Source organism: Cryptomeria japonica, chromosome 1, assembly GCF_030272615.1.
Source record: "Cryptomeria japonica chromosome 1, Sugi_1.0, whole genome shotgun sequence".
In the NCBI taxonomy this organism is placed as follows: Eukaryota; Viridiplantae; Streptophyta; class Pinopsida; order Cupressales; family Cupressaceae; genus Cryptomeria; species Cryptomeria japonica.
This window is the reverse complement of record NC_081405.1, coordinates 518,386,966-518,403,369: the sequence shown is the minus strand read 5'-3', so window position 1 is coordinate 518,403,369 and position 16,404 is coordinate 518,386,966. Positions and strand designations below refer to the sequence as shown.

General features: G+C 40.9%; 1 protein-coding gene across 1 annotated transcript in view; it reads left to right on the top strand.

Annotated features, from left to right (window-relative positions):
• The window catches only part of LOC131070314 (probable bifunctional methylthioribulose-1-phosphate dehydratase/enolase-phosphatase E1), a 75,493-nt gene that overhangs the window by 28,065 nt on the left and 31,024 nt on the right, over positions 1–16,404 (top strand). The window contains exons 3-7 of the mRNA XM_058005821.2: positions 8,852–8,947; positions 9,180–9,299; positions 10,461–10,550; positions 10,733–10,915; positions 11,220–11,375. Coding sequence (XP_057861804.2) covers positions 8,852–8,947; positions 9,180–9,299; positions 10,461–10,550; positions 10,733–10,915; positions 11,220–11,375 — 645 coding nt within the window. The remainder of the gene's footprint in view (positions 1–8,851; positions 8,948–9,179; positions 9,300–10,460; positions 10,551–10,732; positions 10,916–11,219; positions 11,376–16,404) is intronic.

Genomic DNA, 16,404 nt, shown 5'->3' with positions numbered 1-16,404 from the left:
CATCAACTTGCAGGTGTCATCAAAATGTTTAATAGCTGCAATAATCTGGTCTTCATTTACCTTCAACTGTCCTGCCAAATGATAGAACTCCCGAGACCTATCAACCCCATACAAATTTTGTGATTTATGATGAGTAGCATGCAACACAAAATCAGATTTCTTTTTGAGTTAACATCAACACCATCACTGCTATTAATGCCATCCTTCATGCACAACTGTGTAGGTGAAGTTAGAACAACACTATGCTCAAAAGTAGATCCATCTTAAATAGGATCCACATCGTATGTAGGGACCATCTCACCTGGACCAACATAAGCATCAACACTCACATAAGATGTGGAGTCATCATCATTGGCTGATTGGAAAACATCTTCATATATGGCTATGCTATCAATATGCCCATCATATGCACTAGTGTGATCAACCTCGTAGGATAGCTCTACCTCCAAGCTTGCTACCAAGAAACTCGTACTATCATTACCTGAAATAACATCTTTCCCATGACAGAAAATTGCACTTTCAAGTGAAGATTGCTCTTCGGATGTGACTGCAATAGATGATTGATTTTCTGATTCGGCATCCTCCGTGACAGCATCTCCTTCAATCTTCATGTACTCTTCATCTATAACTTCAATAGGTGACTCTCCTACATCCTTGTCCTTATAGGGCTGAAGTGAACTTGTGGTTCTATTTTCTTTAGAGCTTAGAGTCCAATCTCCCATGCATGTTGACTGATTTTTATCTTCTCCAAGATCATCTATAGACTGCAAGTCACAAACAAGTGCTTCTTCTTCCTTCACCAACCTTTCTTCAAGGGCAACTTGTGATTTTTCTTTTATTTTTTTTCTGATGTACTTCGCCATGCCCATTTTACCAGGTCTCAAGGTCACAACGAAACTTAAGAAATCATGAAAGGAAACCTGTTTTTCAAACACCTCAGGCATGCTTTGGCACTCTTCAAAGAGTCGGATAGCTTCCTATTCATAACTCCTCTTGATCTGATCTTCAACCTTGCTGAAACCCATTGTCATAAGTCTGAATTTTTACTGAATCACCCAAAAGGATGGCAGGAACTTGGGCTCTAAAACCACTGAAATGCCCCACCCCAAAATGCAACCCATTTTTTTCACACTTCTTTCACCTACTTAGCTATGAAGGTATTTTGTCAAACATTTGACCTCCTTACTGATTTGCATCCTTTACCATGTCATTTTTTCAAACAATTTACTTGCAAGCTCGAATGCTTAGCTTCAGATTTGTAGGTAATGTGATGCGTGACTTGAATTGCAAATAAGAAAACGGAATAACATATGATTGCTGCAATCTTTCAAAATGAGCAGTAAATATAAGGGAATGTAGTAAATATCATTCATATATTTCTGACCATGAATTACATGTAACAGTGAGTAGCAAATATCAGTTCTATGTCCTCAAATATTAATGAAGTTCTGAACATACAATGATAGTGAACAGCAACAAGAAGTAAACACCCTGAATCCCAATGATACTCAAAATTTCATTCCCACACCTAGAGATTTCAAATCACGATAATGGAGATTTCATATTAATTTTCCGCTGTAGGAACAAAATTATTGCATTTAACTCTGACTTTTTACTAATTAATTGTTGGGAAATAAACAGGTCCAATACCAAAAATTGTGAAGATCAATCTCTATCCAATAAATTTATCAAAGGATGAGATTCAAGGCTTGGATAGCAACAACATGGAAATCTGAAACTCTATGCAAATCTGAAAATTAAGTTGTCTTAATTGTTTTCCATGATTAGATCCTTCTTAACCATGGAGTTCCCTCCAAGGTTAAACCCACTTAGCTCGTAACTTGCAAAACCTTCAGCAAGTGTTGTGCCTTATGAACCATTCACTATAGAGCCCCTTTAGCTCATCATTTGTTAAGTAGGAGGTATTTTCCATAGCAAGTCAAACTATGATATTGCTATCAGGGTTCAATTGTGTAGTTTTTGAGTCAAACTCATTGACCCAAGTTTCATGAGTAGTGGTTCACAAGAACCCATCTCTCATGAGAATGAATGGTCCACTTAGCACTCATTGCATCTAGGTGATGCTCACAGGGGTGAAGCATTGGGACTTCCCGTCACCCATCCCAGTACTACTCCAACTCGAACACGCTTAACTGCGGAGTTCCCTCCAAGGTTAAACCCACTTAGCTTGCAACCTCATTTGCAAAACCTTCAGCAAGTGTTGTGCCTTATGAACCATTCATTATAGAGCCCCTTTAGCTCATCAATTGATAAGTAGGAGGTATTTTCCACAACAAGTCAAATTAGGATATTGCTACTAGGGTTCAACTGTGTAGTTTTTGAGTCAAACTCATTGACCCAAGTTTCATGAGTAGTGGTTCACAAGAACCCATCTCTCATGAGAATGAATGGTCCACTTAGCACTCATTGCATCTAGGTGATGCTCATAGGGGTGAAGCATTGGGACTTCCCGGAAGATCACCCATCCCAGTACTACTCCAACTCAAGTGCGCTTAACCACAGAGTTCCCTCCAAGGTTAAACCCACTTAGCTTGCAACCCCATTTGCAAAACCTTCAGCAAGTGTTGTGCCTTATGATGCCAAAAATCAGCCTCCTTAGATCCTTCTTCTTTATGATGCCAAAAATCAGACTGTTAATTATGCTTAATAAACCTATCTTATGTGAACGTATAACAACAATAAATAATGATTAACATCAACATTAAATAACAACAATATTGTTTGCCACATACGGGTAAACGATTAAATGCAGAAAGTAAATGCACAAAACATAATGGAAATATATTAAATAACCAGTCTCTGTATTAATTCAATAGTCCATGTACATCAAGTGTTTATAACATTACCTCAGACACGACTATCATGCTGCCACTAAGAAGGAACGGTATGCAATATATAATACCCGAAGGGGTGTGACCAACCGTCGCGTCCAACTGCCCTTCGGGATGACTCACTAACTGACCACCGTAACTCATTATTACTGACGACAACATAAACATAATATGACAACATAACATAATGATTATTCCCGGCAACATCATCCCCCCCAAGAAAAGAAGTCGTCTCCGGATGACTTAATACAAAATAGAGAAGACATTAAACAAAACCAAGGTAGAGAACTGCAGGAACTGCTAACGCTAGTTGATCGTGGAACTCATACACCTGCTGCGTCCTCACCTGAAAACCCTTTTCCTACTACCATCCGATGCTCAAGTGCGGATTTCACCATTAGTGCTTCCTTTGACATCATAGTCCTCCTGTGCCTAAACCAAACTTGTCTGCAAAACATGCTTTTCAGTCTCAGCCTCCACCAACTGCTACTCAAATGATATTGTCTCCCTAGCCAATTTGTCCTCGATAGCCACCCGCGCTGCCCTCTCAGCATCCAACTCCTGGGTACATTGAGCTAAGTCTCACGCTAGTACTACCTCCAACCTGGTGTTCAGCTCCTCCTGAGCCCTCTGTGCATCCACCAAGGCAACCTCACGTCCAACCGAGACATACTCCAAGTGCCTTAAAGCATACCATGCATGCCTAGAAGTGGCCACAACCTTCTGGCACAAAGGCTAGGAGATACCTCAAATCCTCCATCACACTCCCCAAAGGCTGATAACTGAACTGAATGACTCTGTGGTGCCGTATGACTTCGCGTGCCTACAATGCCTTCCCTCAGACTCTGTTTGTCGGCAACCTCCAAATCCGTCTCCCTCTATGGCTTCCCCGCCAATGCTTAGCTGCAGGCTTCTTTCTCACAGTATGGGACAACCCCAACACTTACCGTGACTTCTCAGATGCCCTTCACCCAACTCCAAAGACTGTATTGTAGCTCAAAAATAAACTAGGGGTCTGGGGCAGCACCCCTTGCGGGGTCGTCGGTTTTTTTTTTTTTTGGTTCCTGTAATGTCCCCGATGGCACCCCGGCCATACAACCTCCTAGTACGGTCAACACCCCTCCACTGTACGGATCACCCCATACGGAATACACGACCAACCGTCTACCATACACATCGTACAGGCCTCCTTTTGCACGCTGAACGCTTAACTACCTCCTGGATGGCTGTGTATGGCTGCGTATGCCTTGCGTGTGCCTGCCCTATGCTTGCGTGAGCGCTGCGTTGTTGGGCGGAGTGCGTTTGTGCGGGGGCTGCGTTTATGTTTGCGTTTTATGTCTCCGCGCATTTATTCCTTGCGGTAGCGGTGGTTTCCACCGCACGGTGGTCCACCGTCGGTGTTGCCACTGTACGGTTGCCACTGCCGGTGTTGGCACCATTGGTGGTCCCACTGTCGGCGTTGCCACCGCACGGTGTACGGTGGTCCCACCGTGGCTTTCTTCATTTTTTTTTTTTAAATTTTTGCTGTACGGATCGTACGGTTTTTTTTTCCCTAAGTGTCCAGATTCGGCTCGGGTTTCGTGCCTCTGGGATCGCCCTTTCTCAGCTTGCCTCGCTCGAGAGTCTCCCACTTTGGTCCCGTGCCTCTCGAGTCGCCTGCCCGGCCTCTCAGGTCCCCTAACATCCTATCGGGTTCCCCTTCGGACTCTCGGGTGTCCTTCCGGCCTCTCGGGTCCCTTGCGCGCTTCTCGTGGTAGGGTTTCAATTTGGACCTGTTGGTGGCAAGTCTATTTTCAATGGCCCTCCGAAGACCTGGAACCACAAATTCTACAGGGACTACGGTCTCCTTCCCGTACATAAGAAGAAGAAGAAGAATAAAGATTTTGAAGGCTGCGGCCTTCCACACAGGGTTCCAATTGTTGTCGACACAAATGATCTTGGGATTATCTACATCACCGAGGTTTGGGGCATCTCCCTTCCAATATTCTCTGTATTTTGGCAAGTACACCTCCTCTGTTACTTGCTCCGGTTCCTCTACTTCGAGCCTGTAGCTCTGGAACATTTTGTAATCCTCCATCTGCCAGTGGAAGAGCCCGTTCAATGAGCCCCTCTCATCCACGGAGCACTCTCCTAGTTTGAGAATCCCTTCGTCATTGGGCTCCCTGCAACCCCTTCTTTTGTCCCTCAGGTCGTCTTCTCCTTCACCCTCTGATTCTGAAGATGATGCCAGTTCCTCACTAACCAACTGTGTCCCAAGGTCTATGATAAAATTCCTTCCTCCATTCTCCATAGATAGAGTGTTCTTCTTCCAGTTGTGGGTGGCCTTGGCTGCCACCAGCCACCCTCTCCCTAAGATTGCATCGTACCCTTTTTTCTTTAGTGGGATTACCACGAAGTCCAGTATGAAGGATTGCGCCCCAATGGTAACTTGTTGGCCCATCAGTGTCCCGATGGGTTTGATTCCATGCTGATCTGCTCCCAGCAGATTGAATGTAGATGGCCACAGCGTCGGCTTCCCCAGCTTCCTCCAGGTTTCTTCTGGAAGAACATTCATTCCTGATCCACCATCGACGATGGTATCGATTAGAATGGTGCCAAGGATACCCATCTCCACAATGGCCGGGTTCCTTCCAGTGTTAACTGCCAGCAACATGGGGTCTTTTGCAGACCCCCCAGGAACATCTCACCGGTGGTTGGTATTGGTGTGTGGTTGGGAGAGATTATTCAGCAACACCGTTCGTAATTGAGGCATCGTCTGGAGGAGGTCGTGTACCTTCACAGGCACCTCCAGTTTTAATTTTAAAATTTGATTTAGTATAGCATCCTCTGCCTTCGGTCGGTTGGAAGTACTTGCCGTACCCTTCACCTTCGCCCTTTCTCGTATCTCTTTCTCAATTTCTTCTCGTGCTTCTTGTACCCTTGGCTTCTCCATCTCCGGGTCTGGGCACATTGCGTGTCTGGCTTGGGCGCGGGTTACGGCCAACACTTCCTCTTCTTTGGTTTCCTCGACATTGAGCAAGTTGATGCCGGACTTCGGGCAGGTGGCGTCTTCGTGGTCTCCCGGTCCGCACCATTTGCACAAATATTGTGTGGCCTCTCCCTTCGGGCAGTCTCGGGCGAAGTGCCCCCACTAGTTGCACGCTCTGCATTGTACCATCGGTCCGCCTTTGGAGTCGTATTGGATCTGGTTCCTTGTATTGTTATTGTTGTTCCGTCCTCCCCACCGGTTATCTTCGATAGCCTCTCGATGTTGCATTGTTGTTCGCCTAGGAGCTGTCGGTACCGCCCGACGTAGTTGGTTGTTCTTGCATAAGCAATACTTGCTGGTTTCGTGTTTTCATGTTGTACGGGCATTCCCTGGTGGGATGCCCCATCAACTGACATATATCACAATAGGCTTTCTTTGGGCAGGAGCCTTTCGTGTGGCCGTCCGTCTTACAATCCGTGCACCAAATCTCCCCTTCGTCAGTCTTGCTCGGACCTCCCTTCATAACCTTTAGCTCTTTCATCATCCTCAGCATGTCCTTCTGTAGGGCTTGCACCTTTTTGCCGGACTCGCCTTCGCTGTTGCTTCCCTCAAAAGAGTCATCATCCTTAGACGAGCTATCCTTCTTCTTTTTCTTCTTGGATGTCTTGGTCTCACTCTCGAGATCCATCGCTCTATTATATGCATCTTCATACGAGGTTGGTGGAACAATTTTCATCTTCTTCCGGATGGAGTGTTTCAGCCCCTCCACAAACCATCTCTTTTTCAACCCATCCGTTGGTTGACTCTCCATTTTCCCCAACAGTTCCCTGAGCCGCCGACTATAGGCTCAAATCGTCTCGTTCTTGTTTTGCTTTGTGCCATAGATTTCGGCTACTATTTCATTGTCGTCTCTAAGGAGGCGAAACTCTATGCCGAACTCCTTCTTCAGGTCGGGCCATGTGCTGACTTTGGCCTTATCCATATTTGAGTACCAGTCGATGGCCACTCCCCTTAAGGTTGCTGGAAATTGTGTTACCCATTCGTCCTGGTTGGTAACACCGTTCGTTGACCATATGGTTTCGCAAGTGCGGCAATGGCAGACGGGATCTTCCTTCCCGTCGCCGTTGAACTTCGGCAACTTCTGCTTACTTGCCATCCCACTGCTGGGTCTTGCTCATCTGGTGCCTTTTGTGCTTGTACCTGGTGATCTTCCGCCTCCGTGTCCTGCACCTGACCCTCCACTCGTGGGTCCTCTGGAGAAGGTTGTTGACCTCGAATCGAACAACTTGCCTCCCGTATGGTACCCTCGTGTTCCCTTGGCACCGTCGACCGTACCATCACCTTCGGTCATCTCCCTCCAGTTGTCCTCTGAAATGGACAAGTTCTTTAGTAGGTCTTTGGTAGTGTCGATCAAGTTTAGACTTTGCCTTGTTTGTTCCACCAACTCTTCGCGACTTCTTACCCTATGGTGGTATTTTGGCGAACTGTAGAGTTCTCCTTCGGCACCCTCCGTGACTCCTAGGTTTCCTTCGGGCAACCCTATGACAGTGTAGAGAGTGTAATTCTCTCCGTCTATCTCTGCCTCCGCAACCTCCGTGACACCTCTTGGGTTCCCTTCGAGCAACCCCTCGACCGGTCGTCCCTCGGCAAGCTGCCTTAGCCTACGCCTTCGTTCTATTTGCTGTCTGAGATTCAACGCTCTTTGTGCCACTTCCCATTCGTCACTTTGTATCTTTTTATTTTTATTCATATTTAGTATATTTGGCATAAATCACTTCCGTACATAGCAAGCACACACCATGTACACAAAAAAAAAAAAACTTTTTTTTTTTTTCGCCTTTCGGCCACAATTTATATCAACAGTGTGCCGGGATTATTACAGGGTTCAATTTCCCCTTCGCCTCTTGCCATCACGCTCTGTGTCCCACGACGATTGTTACGTTTGCGCGTCGTCGGCCTCTGGGTTAATCTCACCGACGGGTAGGCCCATCATGTTCATACGCCATCCGCTCCTTCCTTTCCTGAGTATGTCTAGGCAACGGTGCCAAATGTTTGCCACATACGGGTAAACGATTAAATGCAGAAAGTAAATGCACAGAACATAATGGAAATATATTAAATAACCAGTCTCTGTATTAATTCAATAGTCCATGTACATCAAGTGTTTATAACATTACCTCGGACATGACCATCATGCTGCCACTAAGAAGGAACGGTATGCAATATATAATACCCGAAGGGGTGCAACCAACCGTCGCGTCCAACTGCCCTTCGGGACGACTCACTAACTGACCGTCGTAACTCATTATTACTGACGACAACATAAACATAATATGACAACATAACATAATGTTTATTCCCGGCAACGAATATGACATAAATCAGCAACATAAGATCTACACATAACATAGGATTTACATGGAGAAACCCTTGCAGGAAAAAAACTCCACCAAGAAGAGAGGACAAGTTTGTATTAACAACAATAAAAGTGCTTATAATACAGTCACTTCCATTCTCCTCTTTGCCTCCACCATAGCAGCATCAATGCATATGTGAACAACCTCCTCATGCCTCCCATTCCTGGAAAGAAACTACATTCAATTGTTCCACATTCTGTTGCACATCAAATCTACACCTAATTATGTTTGAACAGATCCTAATCTTGTGATGTCTATGCATATTAGGATTATCTCATTTCTAAAAAATATTTCAAACAAATTTGAGATTACTTCTAGTATAGATATGCGTTATGTGCAAAATTGAGAGGTTGCTATTTGGGTTTGTAAAAGCACGGATTCTTGGAAAGTTCAGATGTTTCTTCTCTATGACCAGTCTTTTCCCAGGAGTTTTTTAGTACTATCTTCTTGCATCATTACAAATCACTGAAAATATCTTTTGCTCAAAGATGGTATATACTTTTGTTTTGAAGAGTCTATTGTAGTTGAGTGTATGCCAATTTGAGAAGATAGTCATATATTTTATATATAATCTTGATTTGATGGTTAGCCATGTTGTTCCACTTGCTTTTCAGGCATATCAGATGCGCAATGCTGGTGCTGTTATTCACAGCCATGGGTTGGAGTCATGTCTTGCAACTATGATTCATCCTTTCTCAAAGGAATTCCGGGTACTTGAGAATCGGCCTTTTATATTCCTTGTCTTACATATGCCATAGATGAAGCTCAATCAAGCTCGCTATTTTTTTTTTTAATATTTAGTATGATAGTTGTGCTTTTTTATGGGCCACTATGAAACAAAAGAATTGAGATATATATCATACAAATATAAATTGACATTAATTATGTACTACATCCCCAGTGAGCTGTAACATTAAAATTTATAAATATTATGTCTTGCAGATAACTCACATGGAAATGATAAAGGGAATCCAAGGACATGCTTACCGTGATGAACTTGTTGTTCCAATAATTGAGAATACACCTCATGAGTATGAGTTGACAGACTCTCTTGCTGAAGCGGTATTTCAAAATTATCCATTCAAAACTTTGATCTATATTTGGCGTAGAAAATACGCAACATTTCCTTAGAAAGCACTGCAAATATTAATCTCTCTCTCATTCACACACACATGCACACGTGCATGTTATGCTATTTCATTTCAATGCATATGGTACATTATGGGTGTCTATGTACAATCTACCACGTCTCTACAAAAAGTAGCATTATTCATCCTTCCACCAATCCATTGATGCAGGTTCATGACATAAAGAGTACTTATAGAACCTAAATATATATGCATGAAAAAATGCAGCTGCATAAATAGATTTGCACGCTCAAATACATAATAAATACTCACCTTATGTTATATATAATTAGTTATAGATATCATGGTATATGTATATGCTATTTAACTTTGTGTCTGACGTAAGAGCTTTTTACCTGCTACCTTACCTATGTAAGCACTTCAAATCCCTTGCGTAATACTAAATTACTAATAGCTTCATACATGGTAACTTTGATCCCAATTTAAATTTAATAGTTCAGGCTCAGGATTCAGAACCATGGTCTTCATGTAGTGTCTTTACATATCAATGTAATGGTAGATTGCTTTAGTGCATCCTCCAGTATAGAGATAGTGAATGCTTGGAGTATCTATAGCTATGCTAAAACAGCTTATGACTGGACTCTTATCATACACATCAGATGCATGCCTAATGTTCGCATATCACTGATTTTGGCAAGCACATATTGACATATGAACGACATCAATACTTTCCTGCTCTCAAATTGTGCCATCCAAACTGTAGGTAGTGTTGTGATTGGTTATAAGATTTTTGATGGTCTAGATATGTTGATTTTTTGCTAATTCTCATTTCCAATACTTCATATCCTGTTGCTTATGAACAGTTCTTCTCTAAGTATGGAGATCCACTAGCAGCCCTACTGTTAGTTTTTTCCACAATTGTTGCTCAGGTGCACCAGTTTGGCTGCTTGTTGCAGAAGTTTGTGGATTGTAATTGTAAAGAGAATCTTAATTGCTTTTTCCTTTTGAAATGGCTACACAGGAAGGGTACATGCACTCAAAGAAACTATCTAATCTTTTTTGATGCAAAAGAAAATGAAATGATTTGAAACACATCAATTTGTTTAATGAAGATAGTTGAAAAATAATTTGACAGATTGCCGCTTATCCAAAGACTACAGCAGTTCTAGTGAGGAATCATGGAATCTATATATGGGGCGACTCATGGATAAGTGCCAAGACCCAGGTCAGAAATTAGCCCATTGTTAATAATTTGAAAGTATTCTTATTGCAGTATTGGAGCTAAATTGCCTAGCAAGTATAATTGTCAATTTGATTTGTGTACAATTGAAGATGTATCTTTGTAATTTTCAATGAGGATATGGTATGCCTATATTCTTGGTCCTTAACTGTTGATTTTTACTGCAGGCTGAATGCTATCACTATCTTTTTGATGCTGCCTTCAAGTTATATCAGATGGGTTTGGACCCATCCACTCCGGACCATGGCCCAATATCTAAAAGGATGCAGTCACTGGTACCTGGGGAAACCCAACAAAATTGTGTGATACCCAGAGCTCTCAAGGAATATGGTGGCACGGAATCATCTTATGTATGGATTTAACTGGATTAGATTCTTTTTGCAAAAACACATTTCAATGGTGAAAATGTCTTATTTTGCGACTATTTTTTTGCATTTTTCGTCATGCTTCCTATTGGATGGTTCATTTCTTCTCAGAAAAGTCTTACATTGCAATGAGGAGAAGCTGATGCCATTTTTTTTGAATTTTATTAAAATTTGGGTTTCTTTTGGGATATGGATGATTCATATAAATTTCTACTGCCAAGCTGGGATATTCATATTTTCAATTTTAAGAACTGTCCTTTTCTCATTTTTGTGTTTGTTTTTATTGCAGCGCTGCATTCTGCTGGATATAGAAGGGACCACAACACCAATATCGTTTGTGTCTGATGTTCTTTTCCCTTATGCTCGCAACAATGTAGGGAGCCACTTAAGGGAAACTTATGATACTGAAGAAACTCAAGCTGATATCAAACTCTTGCGGATGCAAGTAAGGTCTTTCTACAGTATGGCTTTATTTCATTAATTACATTCTCGAATTCCTCACATCATTTTTTAACGTGCTCTTTTTTATATCATTGAGCTTTCTGCAGTCATATGCATAGTCACCTGATGTAGAGTCAATGAGGCAAAACATTCATAAGTCACACTTGGCAACAGATTTAACAAATTACAAATATATAAAAAATGTAGAAAAATCAAAGTACACATAAATATATGTCAAAACAAACATCAAATAGACAAACACATATCAATTGCTGAAAATGTAGCCAAACGTGAAATACTTTCTAGTACTAACAGGTCCAAAATTTATGTGCAAAATGTTTGAAGTCGAAGTTTAGTTCAGATTGGTCCAATGCCATGTCATAAATCTCTAACACCAAGCAGATGTTAGGAGACTTGGGAATGCTACTCTTATATGGGTGATCATTATCTCACTAGAAATCTCATTTTACCTGTAAATTAAGCCAACAAAGCTGACATCTTTAAATCCTAGGTTCTCTAGCTCCCTATCCATTCAAATGATGGATCGATTTCCTCCAAATGCATGGCTTGCACATTAATCCTTTGCAGTTTTTTTTTGCAGAGTTGAATCTTAATGCACAAGTATTAGTTATCAACTTAGCATAGATCCATCTTTTTATTTGCATATCAGTTTACACTACTCAGAGTTTATATCTCAACGGAAGTTTATTTGCAGAGGGAATTCAGCTTGAGATATACTTTTTAACAAAGTTTTGAGGCATCTTAATGGATTTCTACCTGGTTTATGGTCTGTTTCCAAAGAAAAACTTCTGAAGATTGGCATATTTATGGTTCGAGACATTTTTTAGTTTGTTATGTTTTTAGTGAAGCCTGGGGCAGGGTGGTGTTAGAATAATATTAAGTTATCAAAAGAAAAGGCTCACAATTGTAATAAAGCGACCTTAGTGGCAATTGTTTTCTTTCTATTATTTTAGTTTTCTTTTGAGTGAGTCATGTAATGTTTATCCGTTTGGTTTGTTTCTTCTTCAATCTCTATATAAATAGATGAACCTGTTTAATAATCAACCCATTTATTTAATAGAATATAATATATCATGTTCTATTAATTTTTACAATAGCTATTGCATTCATCTCTATCGTCATTGCTATATTCTTTTTTATCATTTTGAATATGGTTAGTTGATAATTGTTCATTTGTGGGTTTGTTGCTACATTTTGCAATGTATTGGTGGAGCGTTGGTTCTTCTACTTTAGTTGCCTATATCCATGATCTTGTGTATAAAGAGGTCTTTTTGCCAAGCCTTTCATGTAAGTCATTTCTCAGTGAATAGAGTCATATTTTCCATAGCAATGATTACAACATGGTTCATGTTCTTCTTCCTCTCTTCGTACACTAGATAGAAATGATGGACAACCATCGGATTCATGGTCATCCTAGTCACCTCATACTTTTCCATACACACTTTGTAGTTTGCGAGGTGCTTGTTGTAGATCCGCTCTCAATGAGAAACCCTCTTCTCTGTTGATGATATAGCGTCAGAAGCAATCCTTCAGGACCATTAAATATATATCAAATATGAGAATGGCCTATCGGCCTTACATATTTAATAAAACGATTTACTTATGCATTAATATCGAACATAATGATTCATTGGGTTTGTATAATTAATCATTAAAGTTGGTTATCGGGTTTGTTATATAAACATTAGACAATCAATTTAATTAACAGATTGTGTTATTAATCGGTTTGTTGAAAGGCAATTATGAAGAGTCACGTCTTCTATTGGAAATACGTCGGATTCATTATATATGGAGAATACATCCTTCTTATTGATATATCGTGGACGATAGAAATTAATACTCAGATCGGAAATATATAAGGGGCAGAGTTAATATAGATATTCAGTAAGCACACTACATATTCTCTGGCAAACCAACGTGTTCTTCTGAAGCAGTCCGACTTATCCTTCTGCAGTTCGTGTTCAGTGAATCTGATAAGTTAAAGAGTTTCCATTCTGCAGCAATAAGAATTCGGTCCAACATACCTTTGGCAGATTGAGTTTTGACAGTTCAATTTCTATATTACCTTGTGTGGGTAATTGTTGTGTACATAAAGCTTCAAGCAGTGAAGCCATTACTTGTATATCATACTCAGACCTGATTATATAAATAACTGTTAATTTTTGTGGCTGGGTTTTTTTCGCCTTCATAAGGAAGGTTTTCCTAGGGTAACATAGTGTTCATACTGTTCGTTTGAGGTGATTTTTTGTTTTCTGATATAATCTGATCATAAATTTAACATGGTATCAGAGCCACGGTGAAAGAAGATCGTGATCAGATTCTAAACAACTTCTAAACTTTCTCTCCCCACTGTGAAATATCTCTGAGTCTCGAAAATGGTTATTTGTTTTTAAAGTCGAAGATAGACTTGAAGGCGCATCTAACTTTACCTCATGGAAGTTTAGAGTGCTCATTGCACTTGAAGAAAATGATCTTCTTCAATTCATAGAGGAAAATGATTTATCCGAACCTGAAGATCATGAGGAGAAACTGCAATTCAAGAAAAATGCCATCAAAGCAAAGAAGATATTAATTGACTCTGTGAGGGATCACTTGGTACCTCTCATCTCCAAAATGACAACTGCAAGAGACATGTTCAAGACCTTGGAAGGGTTATATGGGATTAACAACGTAATTAGGGCTCTGGCCTTGAGACAACAACTCCACCAAGTGAAGATGGCAAAAAGAGATTCAGTCATCACATACTTCATGAAAATTTCAGAATTGAGAGACTATTGTGACCATTTCACACATCGCCCCATTAAAATGGGGACCCCCTCTTTTTGCTTTTGTTTTTCCTGTTCTTCTCTCCGCTTTCAGGGTTTTGAGTGAGTGAGTTGTCTGGGCTAGGGCTAAGCCTTAGGGGTTTCTTTTGGATATTTTTCAAGCTGAGTCCAGTCAAATTTTGAAAGTTGTTAAGCGTCCTTCCGAAGGTTGATTATTGAAGTAAGATAAGTCTGTCGGGAAGTCAAATAGGTCCTAGGTTAGGTCTAGTCAGGGTTTTTTGGAGGGAAAATTCAAATTTTGTCTAAGTGTTAGTATTTTGATGATGAAATTGTATATTCTTGCCTAGGTAAATTTTGATCAAATTTCGGAGGCAAGATGATGCCTGAAATAGAGAAAGTGCTCCTGTCCTTCACTGGAGGCCCAGGGCGAATTTCATTCTAAGTGCAATTTCTGATTTTGCGAGAGCTTGCTAATTGATTCCAGGCCTTGAAGATGACCTAACTCTGCCTTGTGAAATGATTGGAGACCTAAATTTTGAATATTTTTAGCCAGAAAGGACAAAAGCGCTCCTGTCCCTCTCCAAGGGACCAGAGCACAAATGTTATTTTATGCATATTTGTCACTGACTTTTCTATTTTGTTTTGTGCAAGGTCTTCCGGAATGATAATTGGACATGACTTGATACTTTTGAAGATTTTGAAGGCACAAAAATGGTGAATTTTGAAGGTTGAAGGAAAAAGTGGTCCCGTCCCTCTCCAAGGGACCAAGGCAAAGTGCTCCCGTCCCTCACTGAAGGACAAAGGCGAAAAGACTTATTGGAGCCATTCCTGACCTTGTTTGGTTAAATTGAGACATCAAAGGCATGGTGGAGGACGAAATGAACATGATAAAGCATCCAGACTTGATTGAAAACAATGAAATGATGAAGTTTTTGCCTAGAAGGTAAAAAGTGCTCCTGTCCCTCATTGAAGGACCAGAGCACTTTTCTTTATATGCACAATGTTAGACCTCTTTTGGACATTAACTTCTATTCATAGCATGAAGTAAGATGAAATCTTCCCTAACAAAGGAATTTCGAGATGAAAAGTGAGACAATTTGGCTTAGAGAGCAAAAAGTGCTCCCGTCCCTCATTGAAGGACCGGAGCATTGAATTTCAAATTTGCACTATCTTTGCAAGGTTAAGGTGATTTTATGATTTGAAGAGGTTAAGGGAGGCATGTTTTGTCAATTGAATATAATTTAAGCGGTTCACAAAGGAGTAAATCAACCCAAATGACAAAAAGTGCTCCCGTCCCTCACTGAAGGACCATGCCACTTTTTCAAGTTTCTCTTCTTTGTTTGATATTTTATGGCAAAACTTGACTTGGATAGGAAGGATGAATGATGTTTTATGCCTTGGACGCAATTGAGAGGTTTAAAGAACAAAGAAGTATGCCAAGATGCAAAAAGTGCTCCCGTCCCTCTCCAAGGGACCAGAGCGATTTTCCAAAAAGTGCTCCTGTCCCTCTCCAAGGGGACCAGAGCGATTTTCCAAAAAGTGTAAATTTCCTGCAAGGCCAAGGCAAGTTTGTGATTGAAATGAATGGAAGAGGACATGATTAGCCCATTGAAGATAATTTGGAAAGCTAGCAAAGGACGGATAGGCTTGAAATTGCAAAAGTGCTCCCGTCCCTCACTGAAGGACCAGAGCACTTAACATGTTATCTCGCCTTTCTCGCCAATTTTGGACAAATTGAGGCCAAGGCGCAAGTTTGAAAAAGTGTTTAAAATGCCTTGAAGTGGAATTGAGATGTGAGAGTTGCAAATTTTGACGACAATTGGCAAAAGTGCTCCCGTCCCTCACCAAGGGACCAGGGCGCAATTTCCAAATATGACCATTTACCTTGCATTTTGAAAGGATATTTTTATTACCAAGGCTTAAGATGGAGTGAAATGTGATATTCTACGCCTTGAGGGTAAATTGAAGATTAATGTGATCAAGAATTCATGCAATGGACTCAAAAGTGCTCCTGTCCCTCACTGAAGGACCAGAGCGCTTTTTATGAAATCAACAAATTCCCTTCGAGATTATGCTAAGGCAAAGTTGTGTGAGATGGTAAGGATCCTCTAAAGAATGGTGAACAAAGGTTTGACTTCAAAAAATTGAGAATCCTAGCCCAAAAGTGAAAAAGTGCTCCTGTCCCTCTCCAAGGGACCAGAGTGAAATTATTGGCATTCTTTATTTTTTGCCATATCCTAACGTTGA